The following is a 17,384-nucleotide window of genomic DNA, read 5'->3' on the forward strand; positions in this document are numbered from 1 at the left end:
CACATCTTATATTCCGCCTCAAATACATCACATCGATATTTTAGCAACTGCATCAAATAAAAGGCAGATAAATTGGCAATGAAAATGGGTATACACATTTCGATGCAACTCCAGTGTGAAAGGAAATGCAACGAAGAAAGTAATAAGACGGCTCATTCTTAGTCAAGCATCAAGTGCACATTGGCCACAGTCGTTCCATCAAGGAACGACGAGAGAAAAGAAAACATAGGTTGCAAATCACGGGAGTCATATACATCTCGACGCGAAGAAGGGATATCGAATCCATCCACTCCGACTTTCACTCATATGTTGACTCTCGAACAATTTTTAGCCCCTTCGAGAGGATCTTCTCGTTGGCAACGCAGCCGTCTTGTCACTTCGCTTGTTCTTCGCCTCGGGCTTTTCTTTTTCTGTCTTTGCGACGGCTGTTTCTGACAGTTCCTCTGGATCCTCTAGTTCTTCGGCTTCACTCAACTGCTCTTCGTTATCTGATTCATCGTCGACTTTCTCTTCGGCGGCGTCACTGGCATTCTCACTTTCTGCGTCATCTTCGTTATCCTCTTGCTCATTGTCCTCCTGTCCCCATTCATCCACTTCCATGTCGTCCTCATCGCTGTCTTTGTCCACGTAACTGACCCTCTTCGATGTTCCGCGGCTGCTGCGTCTCCGAGCAGATGTTGTCACTTCTGCAGGAGCACCCTCCTCATCAGAGGACCACCCGTCCTCGCCCTTCTTCTTTTTCTTGGGTGTCTTCGAGGTCGTACCAGCAGAGGATCCGCGGGGCCGTGATGTCCTCTCATTCTCCTTTCTTGCTTTCTTGGCAGAGCCATTGTTACCGTTCGTACCGGCCGCCTCCGGTTTTCTCTTCTTGACTTGCGCATTACTCGACGATCCGTTCTTTGCTTTCATGACAGACCGAACAAGACGATCGAGAAGGTCTTCGGCATCTTCAGGGAGGAAGTTCTTTTCAGCGACCTCTTGGGCTTCTTCGTGGCTGTTCATCCGAGCAAAGATCGAGCTTGGCACTCCGACCTTGCCAGGGTATGTCTGGAGGATGCTAGCAGCGCCAGCTCCCCCGCCGAATCTGCGCTGCTGGGAGTAGATGTCCGCAAAGCGACGGATTGTTGCTTGTGCCAAGTCAGAAAGCGTGTGGAGACGGGTGCTGATTTCGTCTGATTTGGTAATACCATCCCGCGTTTGCTTCACCCGCTGTGCGACATGGAATATCAACGACAAGTTGTGCTCATTCGCAACAGCCGTGAGATAGAAAAGGATATAGCGTGCAAAATCAGTTAGGTCGCGAACCTGTGTCGCTTCATCCAGGTCGGCGGACGGGTAATCCGGGTGGTATGCGAGGAGAGAGAGAAGACGAGAAAAGATCGACTCCATGACAGTCTCCTTTTGGCCACTGCTTTGAACCTGCTGTGAGAAGAACGCCGCACGAGACCGTAGCCAGGTAAGGGTACTGTCCTTCAAGCTAACATTCGGCTCAAACGCAAGGAGGCAGGGAACAATGTACCAGCGGTAGCTCAGATGTGACCTTTGCACAAGTCTCTTCTTGAGCTGGGAAATGAAGCCGCTTCTCACGGCTAAGGTGGGGTCCTGAGCCACTAGGGCAATCGAATTGAAGTCCAGTGGCGTAAGCAGTTGGTCGCATAGGTTGATTGTTGCGCACAGCTTGACAAGTGATTTGGCGGCCAGGAGGCGAAGTCGCGATTTCTGTGTTGCTGGGGTGTCCTTCTTCTTTGACAACTCACCCTCGTTCGCCACCAGTTTATTCAGTGTCTCGAATACCGGCACGGCGTGGGCACGGAAATCGTCGTCGCCGTCCGACCCTTTCTTGGCTCGAAGCCGATTGACAATGATTTTGAGAGCCCACTCCTTAGCAGCCGTTTCATCGTCCACAGTATCTGACCAGGAGTACCCGCCGTCTGGCTGAGGGGAACGATTTGTTAAAAGAATCTGGTTGACAGCGATCGAGATGATGGCGTCACTTTCTTCATCCGCTTCCGATGGAGCCAAGAGATTTAGCTGCGACAATGTTGCCAGTTTAGTCAGGAAACGATCGGATCCGTATTTCCACTTCGAAACACATGCTTGGACCAAATCCTTCGCGTACATTTCTCTTTTGTCCGCGACCGCCAAGAGGATTGAGACGGCATGTTTGGCGGCTCGAGGGGACGGGCTATGAAGAGCGTAACTTCTAAGAGCTTGTAGGAATTTGCGATCCTTGGGGAGTTTATCGGCAAGTTTTCGTGCAAACCCGGAGCAGGCCTTGAGAATCTCTTCGGTCCCGCCGGCAGTGGTAGCTGTGGCCTTTGGAGCTTGCGACTCGAGGTCTTTGCACATTTCCTGAACTTGAGCTTCCAAGACTTCTGGGTTCTTCGACGAAATCTCCCGTAGAATTTCATGTGCCGGGTTGGCGAGACCATGCTCGTCTGTCCGAGAGAGTTCCATAATCGCCGGCGTATGACTTCGGTTAAAGATCAGAGAACTGCTGCGGTACAGCAATGGTGTGAACGTCTCGAGCAGTGACGAATTGTTGGAACTTTGAATGCGTCTCGCCAGCTCTCTGATGGCCTTGACGACAGTGCGATAATCACTGGTAACATTCATCGCGAAGCGAATAAGCTGGTAGTTACGACGGTCGTGAAGCTTGGCGAATTTCCACAGATCAGCAGATGCTCGTGACGAGTCTGGGAAGGTTTTGGAGAGCGAGTCGATAACTCGAGATAGTTTAGTCTTGATTTGATCCTCATTCTCCTCCACTACTCCTCCCTACATTCGCCATTAGCGTCTCGACCAATTCTGAGAATTCTTTCTTTCATCACTTACATTGTACTCCTCGCACGCCTTTAGGTAGAAGTCCACAAAGTTTCTGACAGAGATTTGCCGACCTTGCATCGCGTAAAAGACCTTTTTGGCCTTGTCGTCTAGCCCCGCGAGCAGAGTGAGAATGCGACGAACACGTATCTTGTCGACATCGGCGTCGCTATCGGCCTCGGCACTTTGTGATTCTTTCTGTTTCTGGGATTGACTGGAACCGCTCCGCGATAGTTTGGGCTTGATCGGAGGATAATTGAGGGGAAGGAGAATCTCAAAGAGCACACGATCAATTAAGATATGGATCTCGGGGTCATTGGTATAGTAAGCATCGAAGATTTTAGACGGCCCGTCCTTGAGTAGAGAGACCACCTGTTCGTTCCCTTGCTCGATGTCGCCAGCTGCAACGGACCAGATTCGCGCCAACGTCTTCGTCGCATGCTCTCGTACCTGCGACTTCCGGTCTTTTACTCGTTCTGCAAGGACGGAAAGCAACGAATCTGGGGTCGAGAAACCGCCACCCAATCCGAGTTTGTTCACAACATCTGATAGACCGAACATTCCGACCGCATCAACTGCCGCCAGTCTGACTTTCTCATCTGCGTCCCGAAGCATTGATGACAGATTCTCGATGAGAGTCTGCTGCTCGTTCTCACTGAGACCAGAGCCACCTGCAGATGTCAGTAGAATGCGGCCAATGACAGTGACCCAGGCAGCTCTAACGGAAGCGGATTTGTCAAAGCGCCGGCTGAGAAAGCTTTCATATGTGGAGCTGTGTGCTTGTGAAAATGGCTTCGGGGACAAAGGCTTGACCAGCACGTTGGGCTGAGGAATCATCTGCGCATACTCTGCCAAAGTTACCGGTGGGTAACCTGCAGGATCCATTGGCGGAGGTGGAGGTGGACCGGCAACTCCAATACCAGCAGTGAGATCACCTATCGTCTGTGTAGCGAGCAAACGTAATGATACTGATTCAGCGGACAATTCGGCCTCGAGTTGGGGAACCACATTCTGCAGCACGTCGGGACAGGCCCTCCAGAGCTCCCGGATAAGACGGTGAGCTTTACTCAACTCCTTGACATCCTCACCCTCATCGTCGGAATCGTCAAGGTTCGGTTTGCGATGATGTTTCGAGGACCCGTTTGTGCCCCCAGAGCCAGAAGCGTCAATGATCACATTGTTGAAGTATTGACTGATATGACTCGTCATCCTCTCTGGACACGCTTGACATATCGCCTTGGCCATGTTATATGCCGGCGGGTAGTCCTTGAGCAAGAGTGTGCCCTGTTTTGAGTCCACCGGCGTATCTGCCTTCTTGCTTCTCTTGTTCAGGGGTTCTAGCACGCGGGGGTCAACGCGCAGAAACTGTGCCACGATGACGTCTACCACGTCGGGGGCAAGGATTGGCGACTCATCGATCACAGTCACCAAGAGGCGGGTCATGTCGAATTCCACATTCTTGGCGATCTCCTCTCCTGTTGAGGCCTTTGAAGAACCGGAGACGATGTCGAAACACGTGGTGAAGAGCGGAATAATCAACGAGTCCGGCTGATCCAAATCGGTCATGAGCACAATACTCTTCACCTCCGCCAGGGAGTTGAGGACGTAGATGTGTTGAGCATTATAGGTATTGGACGGATCCCCAAGAGCGGGGATGATGGATGTCACGAAGCAAGTGAAAATGTCCTAATGATCACAATGGTTAGATCAAAGCCCAGAACATCTAGAAAACATCTCCATAGAGCCCCGCAAGGCAAAATCAGCAATGCAGAACCCGATTCAAAACGAACCTTGAGCTGATTCCCCGTAAACGGCGCGTCAGGCGCGCAGAGACGCAAGACATCAACAATGCAGCAAGCCGTCCAAGCTCGAACTCCTTTATCCTTATGAGCCAGCAGATTCGCCGTCGCTAACTCCTGCGAGACCTTTCGCAGGGATTCCTTATCAATCTCCTCCTGTTCGAGTTTGCGAAGCTCCTGCGCGAGCGTCTGTAGACGTTGAAGCAAATCGGCGATGGGGATGGCCCTCCCCACGCGCCAGGAAAGCGGCTGATTGAATTTGAGACTGCGAAGGCCTCCGGACGTCTCTTCGGGCTCCACGACCTCCGTGACGGTGGAGGGACCTTGACGAGTGCGCGCAGGCATCGTGGACGAAGCGCGGGGAAGCCGGGGAGGGATTCAGGGCGTAAACTTCAGCACACCATGCGCTGGAACGGGACAGACGATGGTTGAAAGATAGATGCAAGAACAAGAGTCCAATCTCCGAGTAAGTAAAATAAGCGACGGAGATGGATAGCAAAAGAGATGGTTGGCGACAGGCTTGGATGAGGAGGACAAGCAGACGAATCTCGAGGCCCGTCTGTCCGTTTCGAAAGATCGCCGGCGGTTTCGACTGTCACCGCCCTGAAGACGCCGCCCGGGACGCGTCGCTCAATAATAATAGCGTGTTTTTGCTTTGCCTTTTACTCTTTTGTGGAGCTCTCTCTATTTTGGCGAAGTCAAACGTAGTATGTCGGTATCAAAATCACGGATGTTGATGTTTCAATATTGATGACTTTGATTTTTGATTCGCTTACAACCTATAGTTTGACCCTGATAAAGTCTCACCGTCGCCTGTTTTAGCTGCTTCTGCTAGCCACTTTTGTACATGAAATCTCTATCAATTCCTTGACGTGGACTACACTTTAACAATGTATGTGGTCACATTAATTATATAACTTGGAACCGCTGTATATCTGAGTGCTCGTGATCGCTAAAATGTATCATGTATCATGCTTAATTACCATATGTCCGTCCGACCAAATGCAAATCCAAGCGCTCATAATCAACGCCTAACTGATGACAGGGGACAACTACGTCTATTTCGGGCATGAAAAAGCAAACTGGGGTATATGAAAAAGAGACAGATGACCATCAGAGCTTGGGCGAGTACTTGCTCATAGCCCGGATCTTCTTGCCATAGACATAGAAGACGATGGGAATCGGGATCATCGCAACCGTGATGAAGCCAAGCAGACTCGAGGCCCAATTTACGCCGAGCTTATTGTACATCTGCACGGCAAAGAGCGGGAAGGCACCACCGAGACCGCTCCGAATCAGAGTATTGGCAGCGATGGCCGAGTTGGCGAACATCATGTACACATCGATGATGTAGTTGAGACCCTGCATGAAGATGACCAGGATTCCCATGCCGATAGGAATCCCTGCAAGGACTTGAGGCACCCACGAGATATGAGGGCTGGAGGTCCAGCCGAACCAAAAGAGACCAGCCGGCAGAAGCACGGATGCGACCATCATGGGAACCAAACGCTCCTCAGGGACAACGCGGCCGTGTTTCGCCAACTTGCGTGCAAACCGAGTCTTGGTCTGCCAGACGATCAATGCCACGCCACAGACCACTCCAACCAAGATCCCGATAAATGGAAGACCGGCAATGCCTCCGTTGGTCCAGCCGCGAACCTCCATGAACGAAATGGGGTACGCTTCGAAGAAAAGGTACAGAATTCCGTACACCAGTGCCAGGTAGATCGTGATGAGCAACAGGATGGGCTCGAGGAAAAGCATTTGAATAGGGCGCAGCAGGTATTTGTTGACGATCTCGGAAGCGGTAGGGCGACTTTCGTCGAGAAGGCTGTGCAGTGCCCAGTTGCCCGTCTCGCGGCGAAGGCGAGCCGCGCGTCTCTGAAGGATGACAGGACCATAGGTCTCAGGAACAATGAAGAAGGCCAGAGTGCCGAAGGCCGCAGACGGAATCATCGTAATCCATGCAGTCCAGCGCCAGCCGAGATACGACTCGGTGATAAATCCACCGATGATAGGGCCAAGTGTAGGACCAACGAAAGTGGCAGCCGAGAACAAGGCAATAGCCACAGCACGGTCCACGGGATCCCAGAAGTCTGCCATTGCGCCACCAGCAACCGCTAGAGGGGAGCAACCGAAAACACCGATGAGGAAGCGGCAGATCATGATGGTCTGGACATTTTGTGCCACTGCTACCGGAATCTGGAAGATTACGAAGATGGCGTAGCCCAAGAACAGCGGCAGCCTGCGTCCATAAAGCTCAGACATGGGAGCCCACACAATGGGACCAAGAGCGAATCCGAACACGACTAGACTGGTAGCCAAAGTCATAACTTCAGTTGATACGTGGTACTCCTTAGCCGTCACCGTAGTTGCAGTTGAGAAGACGCTGCTAGCGAAGGTGATCCACATGGTCATCGAGGATAAAGTCATCGTCAAGACCCATTTTTTCCAGTGTGGCATGTTCTGCGGGTGCTCAGGGTCGTCTGGGCCATCCCATTGTACCAAATTGGGATCTGCTGCTGCGGGTGTCTTCTCGGGCTGTTGAGCGTCTGCGCGTTCGATATCTGTGCCCTCCGTCTCCAGGTCTCTTGCATCAGGGCTCTCGGTCCCCGGCGCTTGGTCTTCCATATCGAAACTATCCTTGAACTTTGTCGGATCTGATGTAGGCGGGACTGCTAGGGTCTCTTGGGTGATGCGAGGAGTAGTCTCGTTGGAGTTGTATACTCGGTCGTTCTGTTTTTCAGAGGCCATCACCGAGTTTTGCCGGATTCAGTATTCCTGGCTCTATCCCTCACTCCTGAATGTAAGCTTTTGATAACAGATGACAGGCTGAAAGCACTGATGATAAGGGACAAGATCAAACAAGATCTAGGAGAGGAGCTTAATCAGTGGACTATAGGCTCTTCGGGGATAGAGTACGCTGCATCTGATATCTAGGCCCCTGAATTCCCACGGAGGGCGTGTCCAGATATTTAAGGGAACCATCTTGTTCCCAAAGTGGGCCTACAGGGAAAAAGCTGATAAAGCAAGTAGGCTTCTGGAGATATCATGGGAACCCGACAGAAGAGAGCCATGGCCACTAAGCAAACTAGTATGTAAGAGATGGAAGAGTTCCCCACCACCCTTCGCACTGGGTCCCTACGGAGTAGTCCTATGGTTATGTCCGATGCCGATACGCCGAGAAGAATCTGATGGTCAAGCCTGAAGGAGAGTGTCAAATTGGATACTGGACAGGGCCCTTGTGACACTGTTGCCACTGACTCATTTTGAGAAAAGAACAAGAATAAAGGTACCATTTTCGCCCATTATTGGTTGGTCTTTACATCCCGAGTACCTTGTATTGTGGATTGATAATCACATCAAATGAGGTCATCGCAGCGTGGGAAAACGCGAGCCCTTAACTCCGACTCCGTCCATGTGTCGATGTGAAAGGAAAGGATTTTTGTGGCTTGGAAATCGTCAATATTGAATCAGTGTTCCATGGACCTATTATTCATGCCTGATGGTCCACGGAGCAAAGCTTAGCGTCGCGACTACCCGCTCTTTTCGCTCTTCGGCGCCACCGAACGACCGACCGAGATACATCGCGCGAACAAGAGCTGCTGATTGGACAAATATTCAGAAATTTCCACTTGTCTCGGCCTTTCAGCCGCTTGATCTGGACTGAAGTTAGGGCCGCCGACGACTGACTCGGTGGATGTTGATGCTTGCGCTTCCGATCGATAGATTGGATAGACCACTCCCTAGAAAATTCGACTGATGCCTTCTGGATCCCATATGACTCGTATACGGAGTTAGTAGGCAGCTAAATTGGCCATTCTCCCCACAGACTTAATCCTGCACTATAGTCTCACGTCAGTTTGTGTGCATTATTTTATGACTATCAGTTCGTTTGATTCCGTAGTTAACTTGAGGTCTGGTCTGTGTCTTTTTTTGATAAGAGGTTGAGGAGATGACTTTGTCTGTGAGATTCTGACTTGCGCATAACATGGAGTGCTGACTAAATTCTTTATTTTCACGATGAGGCCCAGATCTTCTGTATGTCTTGTGCAACTCATCCCAAGCCCCGGGCCATTATGCGCATATACCCAAGTAGCCGCTTAGTATCTATATATGACAGTGAGAGGAGTGGGTATCATGCTGGAGTGTATCTATTACGGAGTACGGACGACTTAAATATGCATAAAGCATGGACTGATCACAAACTATGAAATAATTTAGCGGTGAGAGAAGATTAATGAATGGTCCTACCCATAATGGATCTAACTAGAACTTACCATCATCTTCTTCTTCCTTCAGGCGGAGCATTGATCTAATAAATACTTTATACCTCACAATACCAGAAGCAACCTCACGATGAGTTGAGGTCTTTACTCGCTTCTCACTTGAATAATACACCTCTAAATATGTCAAGAATTCTGTTCAGTCATATATGTACCAGCTATCGAATGAGCCAGCAATTAGGACATAATATGCTCTATGCTGTCGCTGAAGATACATTGAAAAGATATTGTGAGAGATCCTGCCCCCAGTGTAGAACCATCAACATGTCCCATATTCCTAAGCGGGTATCCAAAGACGCTGCGCCGAGTCCCATTGTGAAGATGAACGCCTCGCTGTATGCTTTTAACTCGCAGAACAAATAAATCGCTGCATAAACGCCGGTAGTTGCAAGGAATCTTCTCTGCCCTTAAGAGCTACTATCCGCAAGGGAGTCTTCATCCTTTGCTCGGAGACCATCGATCGCCTTTTTAACCTCCTCGGCGGCGATTTTTCCAAAGCTATTCTTGGTCTCGGTGTCTAGGGATTGCGCATTCCCCACTCGCTCGTATAGCATTCGTGAAATAGTACGGTTGATATCCGTGTACTGGTCCTTCGAGACCACCTTTGAGCGATAATACGGTTTGAGTGCTCCTCCAACCAGCTTTTGAATGTCGGATTTGACCGTTAGAGATAGGCCAGGGCGAGTGGGCGAGCTCTCAGTTGACCGCGCTGTCAACTGTAGTGCTGCCCTAGGAATTCGAGAACGTGGGCGGCTTGACCCAACATGCGATGGTGTTGTTTCCCGGGCATCGTTATTGGAACCTGATGGTGACACAATCGGCGAGAAGGGAGGAGACGATTGTTCAGTCGGCGACGCAAGTTGTACGGGGAGATAGGCCTGCTGCGAGGATAGGGAGGAGGTGTCGTAGATGAAAGTCGAGGCGAAGATTGATTGGAAGGAGCAGGCGAAATTGAGGGAGAAGATGGACCAATACTGCTGTGGTCCGTGGGAGCAACCGAAACGGGTGCAGATGGGCCATGCGAATTGCTGCCGCTAGGATTCGATGCCTCTTCTACTTCTTTCAGGAGAGACTGAAGGAAGCTGGGCTCACTGGAACCTTCATTGATTCGAGCAGAAGCCTGAGCAGCTGCTCTCGAGGACTCGCCGTTTTGGAGAGCTAGAGCCGCTAGCTCTTGCGGCCTACGGGTCCGAGGACGTTTGAGCTTCCGCTCCGGCTCGGTAGGTTCTGGCGAAGGGGATAGTGTTGGTTCCTTGCGCTTTCTTGCTGCACTGGGGTTGTTCTCTATCTCGCGAGCTCGTTCAAAGGCATTCCAAGCCCTCATCTCTTCAAGAGATTCCGGTTCAGGGGTCGGTTCTCTCGGGACGCGAGGTCGTGATGGTCGTGGCGCCTCGATATCAAGGAGAGCAGCAGTCTCCCGAAACCGGTTGCTGCCGCCTTGCCGCTCAGCAACCTCGAACCGGCGCTGCCAGGCTCGAAACTCCCGTTGATTGGCTTCCTCTCGGCGCTGTTGTTGGATAGCACGCGCAGTAGCCCCGTCATCGTCGAATGGAAAGTCCAGGTCCAGGTTCAAATGATCCCAAACTGATTGCCACACTCGTGCCCAGTGGAGAGAGTTCATCTGATTCCTGCTTTGAAGTCTACGCTGCTGCGCTCTCGTGCGACGTGTTCGCCTTTCATGCGTCCTGACAGGTCTAGCAGTATCTGGCGACAATGCTCGGGCACGTTGGGTCTGGCACCGCGAACAGTACCAGGGTCCAGATGGTACCTCGTCGAGCCCCAAGCAGTAGGTATGCGATGGCGCATCGCAGCCATCGCAAAGGAGAAGCAGCTCTTCATTGTCCGCATCCCCACAAATAAGACAAGGTTGAGAGTCGGCCAAATCATCGTCTAAGTAATCGATGACCATTGAGGGATCGACATCGGCCACTTGAACTCGGTCCTCTACCGCATATGATGAGATAACAGGACCTGCAAAAAGGCCATAAAAGCCCCGAAGATTAGCACAAATCTTCAAGAATCAAGATACAACCTCAAGTGAGGGTGAGGTGGAAGTGAAAGGACATACCTCCGAGACGATCACTCAGCTCCACTAGGTTGAAGCTGCGACGACATATGGGACAGCTGTTGGCTCTTTCGACCCATGGTTTTAGGCAATTATTGTGCAGAATATGACCGCAAGGAAGTAGCTGGGCGATTTGACCTGCGTCCTCATTGTCATCCACGCCGCCTGTTTTGATAGAAGCGTCACTTGACTTGCCTTCTACTTGAAGGTCAGGTCTTGGCACGGCCTCGGCGGCGATGGCGAGAGAATCGCTGGCGCTTTCGCCAAGGTCTCCTAAGCACACAATACAAGTGTCGGCCATGAACAGAAGAATAAGTGCCAGAATTGTCTGCAGGAAAGCTGTGAGAAGGCATGAAGAGCAACCAGCAGGAAAGATTAAAGGGCAGAGGCGTAGAAGGAGAAGGGGAGAGAGAGCAGGTCGAGTGATGTGGGGAGAAAGCAGGCGGCCTTTTGAAGGTGGACCTAAAATCCGATCTAACGCAAAACAGCCTGGACAGGAACGTGACCAGCTACCCACCAGGCGAATCAGCAGGCAGGACAACTGCTAAGAGCTAAGCAAAACCTCCTCATTATGATCATGCCGGCGATTAATGGTGCTTGGAGGATGCTCTGCCCTTGCAGCTCAGCAGAATGCGAGGGTCCCCTCTTTGCGGTCGTGCAACTGTTTCCCTTCTCGAGAATTGGTAGAGCTCCGAAGTAAACCTAACAAGGTAATATATAGCCTTTAATTCACCAGGACGTTGTAGGTCAAAGTTGATTTAATTACCTATGTAATGAATGCCTATTCAACGGAGGAAATTGGCCTCAAACATGATTAATTTTGAAGGCAGATCATCGCTAGTGCGGTCATCTCTGCCAAGATTTTGAGCCAGTCGGGCCAGAGAAAAAACTCAAATTGATTTGGCGGTCAATCAGTTTGATTCTCAGTTGGCCCGCATGAGAATAGAAGGAATTCATCTACGAAGAACTCTAGAATGATTTTGGGGGAACACAGGTTGGATGTCCGCTCGCACCTACTTCGCGGACACTGCTAGAGCAGTCAGGGGAATCATTCCCGTTCAAGTGAGCTCGTGAATCACCATGGATCTGATCTAGCGTTCTGATGTAGGACGTGACATGATGGAAAAGGATTTCACGTGGTGCACAAGTTGAGGGGACCCAGATGGTCAGGTGGGAATCATTTTATTGAAATGTCTGATTCGACGAGGCAAGTACGCTATCGACATCGATAAGTGGTATCCGTTACGGGAATGTGTTCTTGCTGATTCTCCAGTTTCGAATTTATTTTGATTTTAGTTCAGACGTTAAACAGAAAGAGAATCCCATCATCACATTTAAACCTCCGCGATTTCTCTGAGACGACGGATGGTCGAGCGGGTGGCAGCGGCGGCGGGTGTGCTGTAGTACAGTCACATCGGTCAGTATCCGTGTCACTGTGAATACTCCAGGCCATTCTTTCGCCAGTCTGGCCTGTTCCAAGGCGCGACTACCGAGAAGGCTAGGAACCAGGGAGAGAACGCGTGATCGACTTACGAGACGGTGTAGGCACCACCGGCAACGGTCTTCTTGCAGCCCTTGCACTCCCAGATACCAACAGCCTGGCGCTTGACGGTGTTCTTTCCGCAGAAGGTGCAGACGTAGCGGGCGTGCTGGGTGATTTCCATCTTCTTCACCTGCTTACGCAGGGAGGCACCGTATCTGTAATGAACAAGCCATGTCAACCAACCATTCTAGATCTCCTGAATCCGATATTCCGCGCTTTCGATTCCGGTTTCGATGAACAGAGCGAAATGCAGACGACTTCAGATCGATTTTTCGAGGAGCGAGGGCGAAAAGCATACCTGGTACCATATTTACCCGTGATACCGACCTCTAAAAGTATGCAGTCAGTATCTCTATCCTTTTTTCCATCCTGTGTCTGCGGTTTATCTCGATCAAAATCACTCACTCTTAGTGCGCTTCGTCATCTTGTCTCGTGTGCGGCTGTTGAGGTCAAAGATGGATACAGTGCGGTAAGACAAAATCGAGGCTGCGGCTTTCTTGAGAGACTGGTTGTGGGTGGGCTCGCTTAGGGTTCGACTCTTGGCGAAGTTTTCATCACGTGATACCCATTGCTTTCTGACGTATGATGCCTAAGCACATTAAGGAAACTAAAGAGTCGATAAGTGATACAGAACTAAATGGATTTCTCTCTAAAATCCGTCAATTTGATTATTTCAATTCCAGCAGATTGCATTCTACACTCGATCGTCGTTTGAGAAAGCTAGCGCGCAAGCATTTCTACTACTGAAGGTCTGCGGAGTAGTGCAACCCAAGAAGAACCAGGTTCTTACACGGTCACCGTGACTAACGAAGGAGGAGTCATGGTATTGGGGCTAGTTACATATGGATAATCTGGCTAGAGTCTGTCCTGCCCTCAAATTAATATAATTATTATGGTACATACTATCGCTCTATATCTGGTCCCCACAAGAAACTCCTTTTCTTGCTTGGAAGGCATCTTATCGTCACATGATATTAGATAAGTCCTTTCTACTTGCGGTTAGCCCGTAGGACCGAGGTATGACGATAACAAATGGGTACGCGCGGATGTCCCATGTGTTGATCATCTAAATACGTATTCAAGATCGATGCCTGGGAATTGTCATTTATATCCCTTGGACGCCTTTATAGTTGTGTCTATTTGATGTCACATAGTCAAGGTTCTTGAGTTTTCAGTTCATAGTACATTATCATCAAGGTTCGACAGCCCTCGTACAATAACAGACATGGAATCCGACAAGGAGTTCGACTTGGTTCTTGTTGGTCCTACGGGTTACACTGGGAGACTTTGCGCAGAGCATATTGTCAAGAACTTGCCGACGAACCTGAAATGGGCTCTAGCAGGTCGTTCTGTGCAGAAGATTGAGGGCATCGCAAAGGAGCTCAGGACTCTCAATCCTGACCGCACCGCGCCAGGTAACTGAAGACCAGTGCGTTGAACGAAGTCATCGCTGACGCACCTTCAGAGATTCTGGCTGTACAGCTAAATCGGAAAGAACTGGACCCTCTCGTCCAGAGGACCAAAGTCATCATCAATTGCGTTGGCCCATACCACCTGTACAGCACTCCTGTCGTTGAAGCGTGCGCCAATCATGGAACTCATTATGTGGACGCGTGAGTGTTACTGCAATGTTATTCGAGACAGACCGTGGACGAGAACTAAGATGCCCATTGCGCAGCACTGGAGAAACACCCTGGGTCAGGGAAATAATTCAAAAGTATCACGATGTTGCGAAGTCTAACGGAGCTATCGTCAGTTACACCTTGCGAAGCACTGCGACTTGTTCTGACTTTATTCTAGATTATCCCATCTGTCGGTGTTGAAAGCGCTCCAGCAGACATCCTAGCTTGGTCTGTTGTTAAACGAGTTCGGGAGGATCTCTCCTGCGACACAAAAGAGGTGACTGGTGCAATTGAGGAGATGAAGTATGCGCACCCTCCCTTCAATGCAGTTAGATTGATCCCCTAACGGTTCTATGCAGGAGCTCCGGAGCGAGCGGTGGCACCTTGAATACAGTGCTCACAATCTTCGACTCCCTTTCCTTCTCCGACATCCTCAAATCCACGGACCCCTTCGCTTTGGCCGCCGCCGCGCCCCCAAGAATGTCCCCAGCGAGCCACTAGTAGACAAAATCCTAGGAGTTAGGTCCGTTCGGGACTTGGGTACTCTCACTACGTCGCCATCGGCTATGGCAGACATCACCATTGTGCACCGCAGCAGTACCCTGATGCCAGAATTCTACGGGCCACGCTTCTACTTTCGGCAATTTGTCAAAGTTAGAAATACACTTGTCGGCGTGCTCTTTCACTATGCCTTTATCATCGGCTTGTGTCTTCTGATACTCCCTCCCGTTCGCGCGCTGGTACGGAAGGTCGTGTACGCCGCAGGTCAGGGGCCGAGCAAGGAAGATTCAGTCAATGACCGCGTCGAGTACCGTGCAGTAGCGACGGCTGATCAAAAGACCGCGGCACCGCAGCGTGTCTTCGGCAAATTCAAGTATGAAGGGTCGATGTATGCACTGACCGGTTTGCTGCTTGCCGAGGCAGCAATGATCATCTTGGAGGAGACGGAGAGAGTGAAGAAGGTGTCCCGATGCGGCATTGTAACGCCAGCAACATTAGGACAATCCTTTGTTGACCGGTTAGAGAAAGTTGGATGCCATCTTGAGACTCAGGTCTTTGACTACTGACGCCGCCACCTTTTTTGATGCCCTGCTTGCCTGCTACCCCTAATGAAGGATCATTTAAATGTCTATTGATGTTATGCCCATCATGTTAATGAAACGCCAGACTTATGTAAATCAATTACGCACAGTTTTCGATAGTTGGTTGACATCCAGGTTTGACCACAATACTCATTGAACAAGCTGATGTTAATACCGCAACCCAAAAGTAAACCAAAGACATCTCTCATGCTATGATCGAAGTATCACACATATACTATCGTATACAATCCTGTACATAGCAATTTTTATGCAACCTTCACAACTTGAACAAACGGGGATCGGTGAATACCACTTCCTCCAGCCACCAAGCGATCATCTCGTTTACCTCCTTGGGCTTCTCCCACAGAGCCCAGTGAGATGTATTGACCTGTTTGTAAGTCAAGTGAGGGATTGTCTTTGTCATACCCTTGCCCAGGTGTGCTGGAAGGGCGGCATCTCTGAGTGCTTGAATGAAGAGGACTGGGGTTGTGATGCGCCGGTCAAGGATGGCTAGTTCTTCTTTGTGGTTCACTTCTCTAGTCCGGTACCAGTTCACTGTAGTCTCATTAGCGACCTATCCTGCTATTGCACGAAATAACCGGAGTAAGGAGATATGTGGCGTCTTACATGGACCCCGGATGCCAGTTCGCGAGAACTCTTTGGCATAATAGTCGAGTTCCTGAGGTATCCGGCTGTCAGTACCTTGGAAACCAGAAATAGAGGGCGATCAGAAAACAGAAGAAAATATTGACCTCTTCACTGAGCAGCTTCGACGGTTTCACCTCGGACATTTTGTCCAGGAGTATTCCCAAGCCCGCGTCAAAGGCTACTTCTCCCTTTTCAGTACGACCACCGTACAATGCACTGAGGAATTTCTTGATATCATCTTCTGTACGGATGACTGGTTCCAAGTCCCCGCTTTTCAACTGCAACTGATAGGCAAAATGCGGCGCAACCGTTGCTACAAATTCCTCCAAATGATAGTACTTCTTCGTCGGGGGCTATATGGTACGCAGACCGTGAACAAATGAGTAACGAGGTCTGGATACCAGAGGGCAAGCCGGTACGCAAATGCAGCGCCCCTGTGAAATATAGTCAGTCATAAGCGCTCTAAGAAATGTAAAGATTGAAGTCAGGAGGAACGTACCAGTCATGTCCTCCTACGATGATCTTGTCGGCGCCAAGTTGTAATGCTAGCTCCTTGATATCATCGGCGCACTGCTTGTGAGAGTATAGCGAAATATCCTCTGGAGCATCCTAGACCACGTAGTCAGCGCATCTGAAATATTAGAACGAGATAGATAGTTGTAGCAAAGTCCATACTGTTCGTCCATATCCCAAACAATCTGGAGCAATAACCCGCAGTCCCATATCGGTCAGCATGGGGATTTGATACCGCCATCCCATTGATAGGTCCGGGAAGCCATGGAGCTAGGAAAGAGTTAGCTACTCGCTCAAATGTATGTAGGTGAGCAAGAGCTAACTGACAAGGAAGATGGTAGCTCTGTATGTGCTTGTTTTTGGCTCGCTATAGAGGAAGCCTGAAGATATATAGTTAGTGAACGGTCAAGATCTGATTTGCGATGGTGTTTCCAGGATGATCTGTCTGACACCCCAGGAGCTCTGGTCGCATGCCAGAAAAAAATGTGCAAACGTGCTGAAGTGACAAGATGCATACCGTATTGCTTGCCATTGACCCTTGCTTGACGGAATTGGACCCGAGGGTCGCCGGTGACGTTGATCTTATCGACAGTCATGATTGCAACGCCGACCAGACAATTTCGGATATCAGAATCTCGTTTATGCGAACGCACTCTTGCAGGAGGAATAGAGAACTACCTGGAGATCAGGTTCTACCGACTTCTGCTCTTATTTATGTACAACGAAGCTATGGATCCCCGCCAGTTGTCTCGTCACGTGCGTTTCGAAGCTGCCGAAACGTATTGGACGCCTGGACAGAGATGACAAGGCTACAAATAAGAATGGAGAAAGTGCCTGAATTACGAAGTACGGAAACCTCAACGGGATCAAGGAATTCCCGATATCATTTCTGTTGCGACGACGAGCGGACTCGGTGTGCCCATGAATGCTGTTGCCAAGTCCAGCTCTTGCCGCCGAATTGCCTCGGTTGGAATTACTGCTGCCTTTCCCCACAAATGCTTGC

General features: G+C 50.1%; 7 protein-coding genes across 7 annotated transcripts; 1 reads left to right on the top strand and 6 right to left on the bottom strand.

The window, feature by feature from the left end:
• On the bottom strand, nucleotides 1–5,147 carry P174DRAFT_383353 (sister chromatid cohesion factor PDS5). The gene is made up of 3 exons (XM_024823158.1): nucleotides 4,614–5,147; nucleotides 2,836–4,509; nucleotides 1–2,778 (listed from the first exon to the last, which is right to left on the bottom strand). The coding sequence occupies exons 1-3, from the start codon at nucleotides 4,965–4,967 to the stop codon at nucleotides 328–330; spliced, it is 4,479 nt and encodes a 1,492-aa protein (XP_024688165.1). The 5' UTR covers nucleotides 4,968–5,147; the 3' UTR covers nucleotides 1–327.
• A 588-nt stretch (nucleotides 5,148–5,735) lies between these two features.
• Nucleotides 5,736–7,376, bottom strand: P174DRAFT_417221 (MFS transporter; the record flags this gene model as incomplete). Its single annotated transcript, XM_024824588.1, has 1 exon — nucleotides 5,736–7,376. The coding sequence occupies one exon, from the start codon at nucleotides 7,374–7,376 to the stop codon at nucleotides 5,736–5,738; it is 1,641 nt and encodes a 546-aa protein (XP_024688166.1).
• Nucleotides 7,377–7,486: 110 nt separating this feature from the next.
• Nucleotides 7,487–8,024, bottom strand: P174DRAFT_51214 (uncharacterized protein). The gene is made up of 2 exons (XM_024831854.1): nucleotides 7,887–8,024; nucleotides 7,487–7,826 (listed from the first exon to the last, which is right to left on the bottom strand). The coding sequence occupies exons 1-2, from the start codon at nucleotides 7,919–7,921 to the stop codon at nucleotides 7,598–7,600; spliced, it is 264 nt and encodes an 87-aa protein (XP_024688167.1). The 5' UTR covers nucleotides 7,922–8,024; the 3' UTR covers nucleotides 7,487–7,597.
• A 1,012-nt stretch (nucleotides 8,025–9,036) lies between these two features.
• P174DRAFT_438023 (putative PHD and RING finger domain protein) lies at nucleotides 9,037–11,370 on the bottom strand. Its single transcript, XM_024826437.1, has 4 exons — nucleotides 11,169–11,370; nucleotides 10,977–11,111; nucleotides 9,764–10,879; nucleotides 9,037–9,710 (listed from the first exon to the last, which is right to left on the bottom strand). Exons 1-4 carry the CDS (start codon nucleotides 11,272–11,274, stop codon nucleotides 9,316–9,318), a joined length of 1,752 nt encoding a protein of 583 aa, XP_024688168.1. The 5' UTR covers nucleotides 11,275–11,370; the 3' UTR covers nucleotides 9,037–9,315.
• Nucleotides 11,371–12,263: 893 nt separating this feature from the next.
• On the bottom strand, nucleotides 12,264–12,949 carry P174DRAFT_438025 (60S ribosomal protein eL43). The gene is made up of 3 exons (XM_024826438.1): nucleotides 12,922–12,949; nucleotides 12,815–12,845; nucleotides 12,264–12,671 (listed from the first exon to the last, which is right to left on the bottom strand). Exons 1-3 carry the CDS (start codon nucleotides 12,938–12,940, stop codon nucleotides 12,503–12,505), a joined length of 219 nt encoding a protein of 72 aa, XP_024688169.1. The 5' UTR covers nucleotides 12,941–12,949; the 3' UTR covers nucleotides 12,264–12,502.
• A 645-nt stretch (nucleotides 12,950–13,594) lies between these two features.
• On the top strand, nucleotides 13,595–15,403 carry P174DRAFT_438026 (uncharacterized protein). Its single transcript, XM_024826439.1, has 6 exons — nucleotides 13,595–13,931; nucleotides 13,982–14,129; nucleotides 14,195–14,267; nucleotides 14,317–14,441; nucleotides 14,498–14,620; nucleotides 14,662–15,403. The coding sequence occupies exons 1-6, from the start codon at nucleotides 13,742–13,744 to the stop codon at nucleotides 15,203–15,205; spliced, it is 1,203 nt and encodes a 400-aa protein (XP_024688170.1). The 5' UTR covers nucleotides 13,595–13,741; the 3' UTR covers nucleotides 15,206–15,403.
• A 94-nt stretch (nucleotides 15,404–15,497) lies between these two features.
• Nucleotides 15,498–16,977, bottom strand: P174DRAFT_456980 (alpha/beta fold hydrolase; the record flags this gene model as incomplete). Its single annotated transcript, XM_024829487.1, has 8 exons — nucleotides 15,498–15,775; nucleotides 15,848–15,899; nucleotides 15,973–16,221; nucleotides 16,257–16,302; nucleotides 16,368–16,477; nucleotides 16,544–16,651; nucleotides 16,709–16,761; nucleotides 16,899–16,977. 8 exons carry the CDS (start codon nucleotides 16,975–16,977, stop codon nucleotides 15,498–15,500), a joined length of 975 nt encoding a protein of 324 aa, XP_024688171.1.
• Nucleotides 16,978–17,384: the final 407 nt, after the last annotated feature.

Source organism: Aspergillus novofumigatus (genome assembly GCF_002847465.1).
Source record: "Aspergillus novofumigatus IBT 16806 chromosome Unknown P174scaffold_1, whole genome shotgun sequence".
Lineage (NCBI taxonomy): Eukaryota > Fungi > Ascomycota > Eurotiomycetes > Eurotiales > Aspergillaceae > Aspergillus > Aspergillus novofumigatus.

Coding starts and splice junctions, on each gene's coding strand:
- P174DRAFT_438026 (XM_024826439.1), top strand. CDS start 13,742: ATGGAATCCGACAAGGAGTTCGACTTGGTTCTTGTTGGTCCTACGGGT. Junction 13,932..13,981: donor TCCTGACCGCACCGCGCCAG/GTAACTGAAGAC, acceptor ACGCACCTTCAG/AGATTCTGGCTGTACAGCTA. Junction 14,268..14,316: donor CGAAGTCTAACGGAGCTATC/GTCAGTTACACC, acceptor ACTTTATTCTAG/ATTATCCCATCTGTCGGTGT.
- P174DRAFT_51214 (XM_024831854.1), bottom strand. CDS start 7,921: ATGGTACCTTTATTCTTGTTCTTTTCTCAAAATGA. Junction 7,827..7,886: donor TTGTTCTTTTCTCAAAATGA/GTCAGTGGCAAC, acceptor ACTCTCCTTCAG/GCTTGACCATCAGATTCTTC.
- P174DRAFT_383353 (XM_024823158.1), bottom strand. CDS start 4,967: ATGCCTGCGCGCACTCGTCAAGGTCCCTCCACCGTCACGGAGGTCGTG. Junction 4,510..4,613: donor TTACGGGGAATCAGCTCAAG/GTTCGTTTTGAA, acceptor TGTGATCATTAG/GACATTTTCACTTGCTTCGT. Junction 2,779..2,835: donor AGGCGTGCGAGGAGTACAAT/GTAAGTGATGAA, acceptor TGGCGAATGTAG/GGAGGAGTAGTGGAGGAGAA.
- P174DRAFT_438023 (XM_024826437.1), bottom strand. CDS start 11,274: ATGGCCGACACTTGTATTGTGTGCTTAGGAGACCTTGGCGAAAGCGCC. Junction 11,112..11,168: donor ACCTGACCTTCAAGTAGAAG/GCAAGTCAAGTG, acceptor ATGAGGACGCAG/GTCAAATCGCCCAGCTACTT. Junction 10,880..10,976: donor GCTGAGTGATCGTCTCGGAG/GTATGTCCTTTC, acceptor GCCTTTTTGCAG/GTCCTGTTATCTCATCATAT.
- P174DRAFT_438025 (XM_024826438.1), bottom strand. Junction 12,672..12,814: donor ACGGGTAAATATGGTACCAG/GTATGCTTTTCG, acceptor TGTTCATTACAG/ATACGGTGCCTCCCTGCGTA.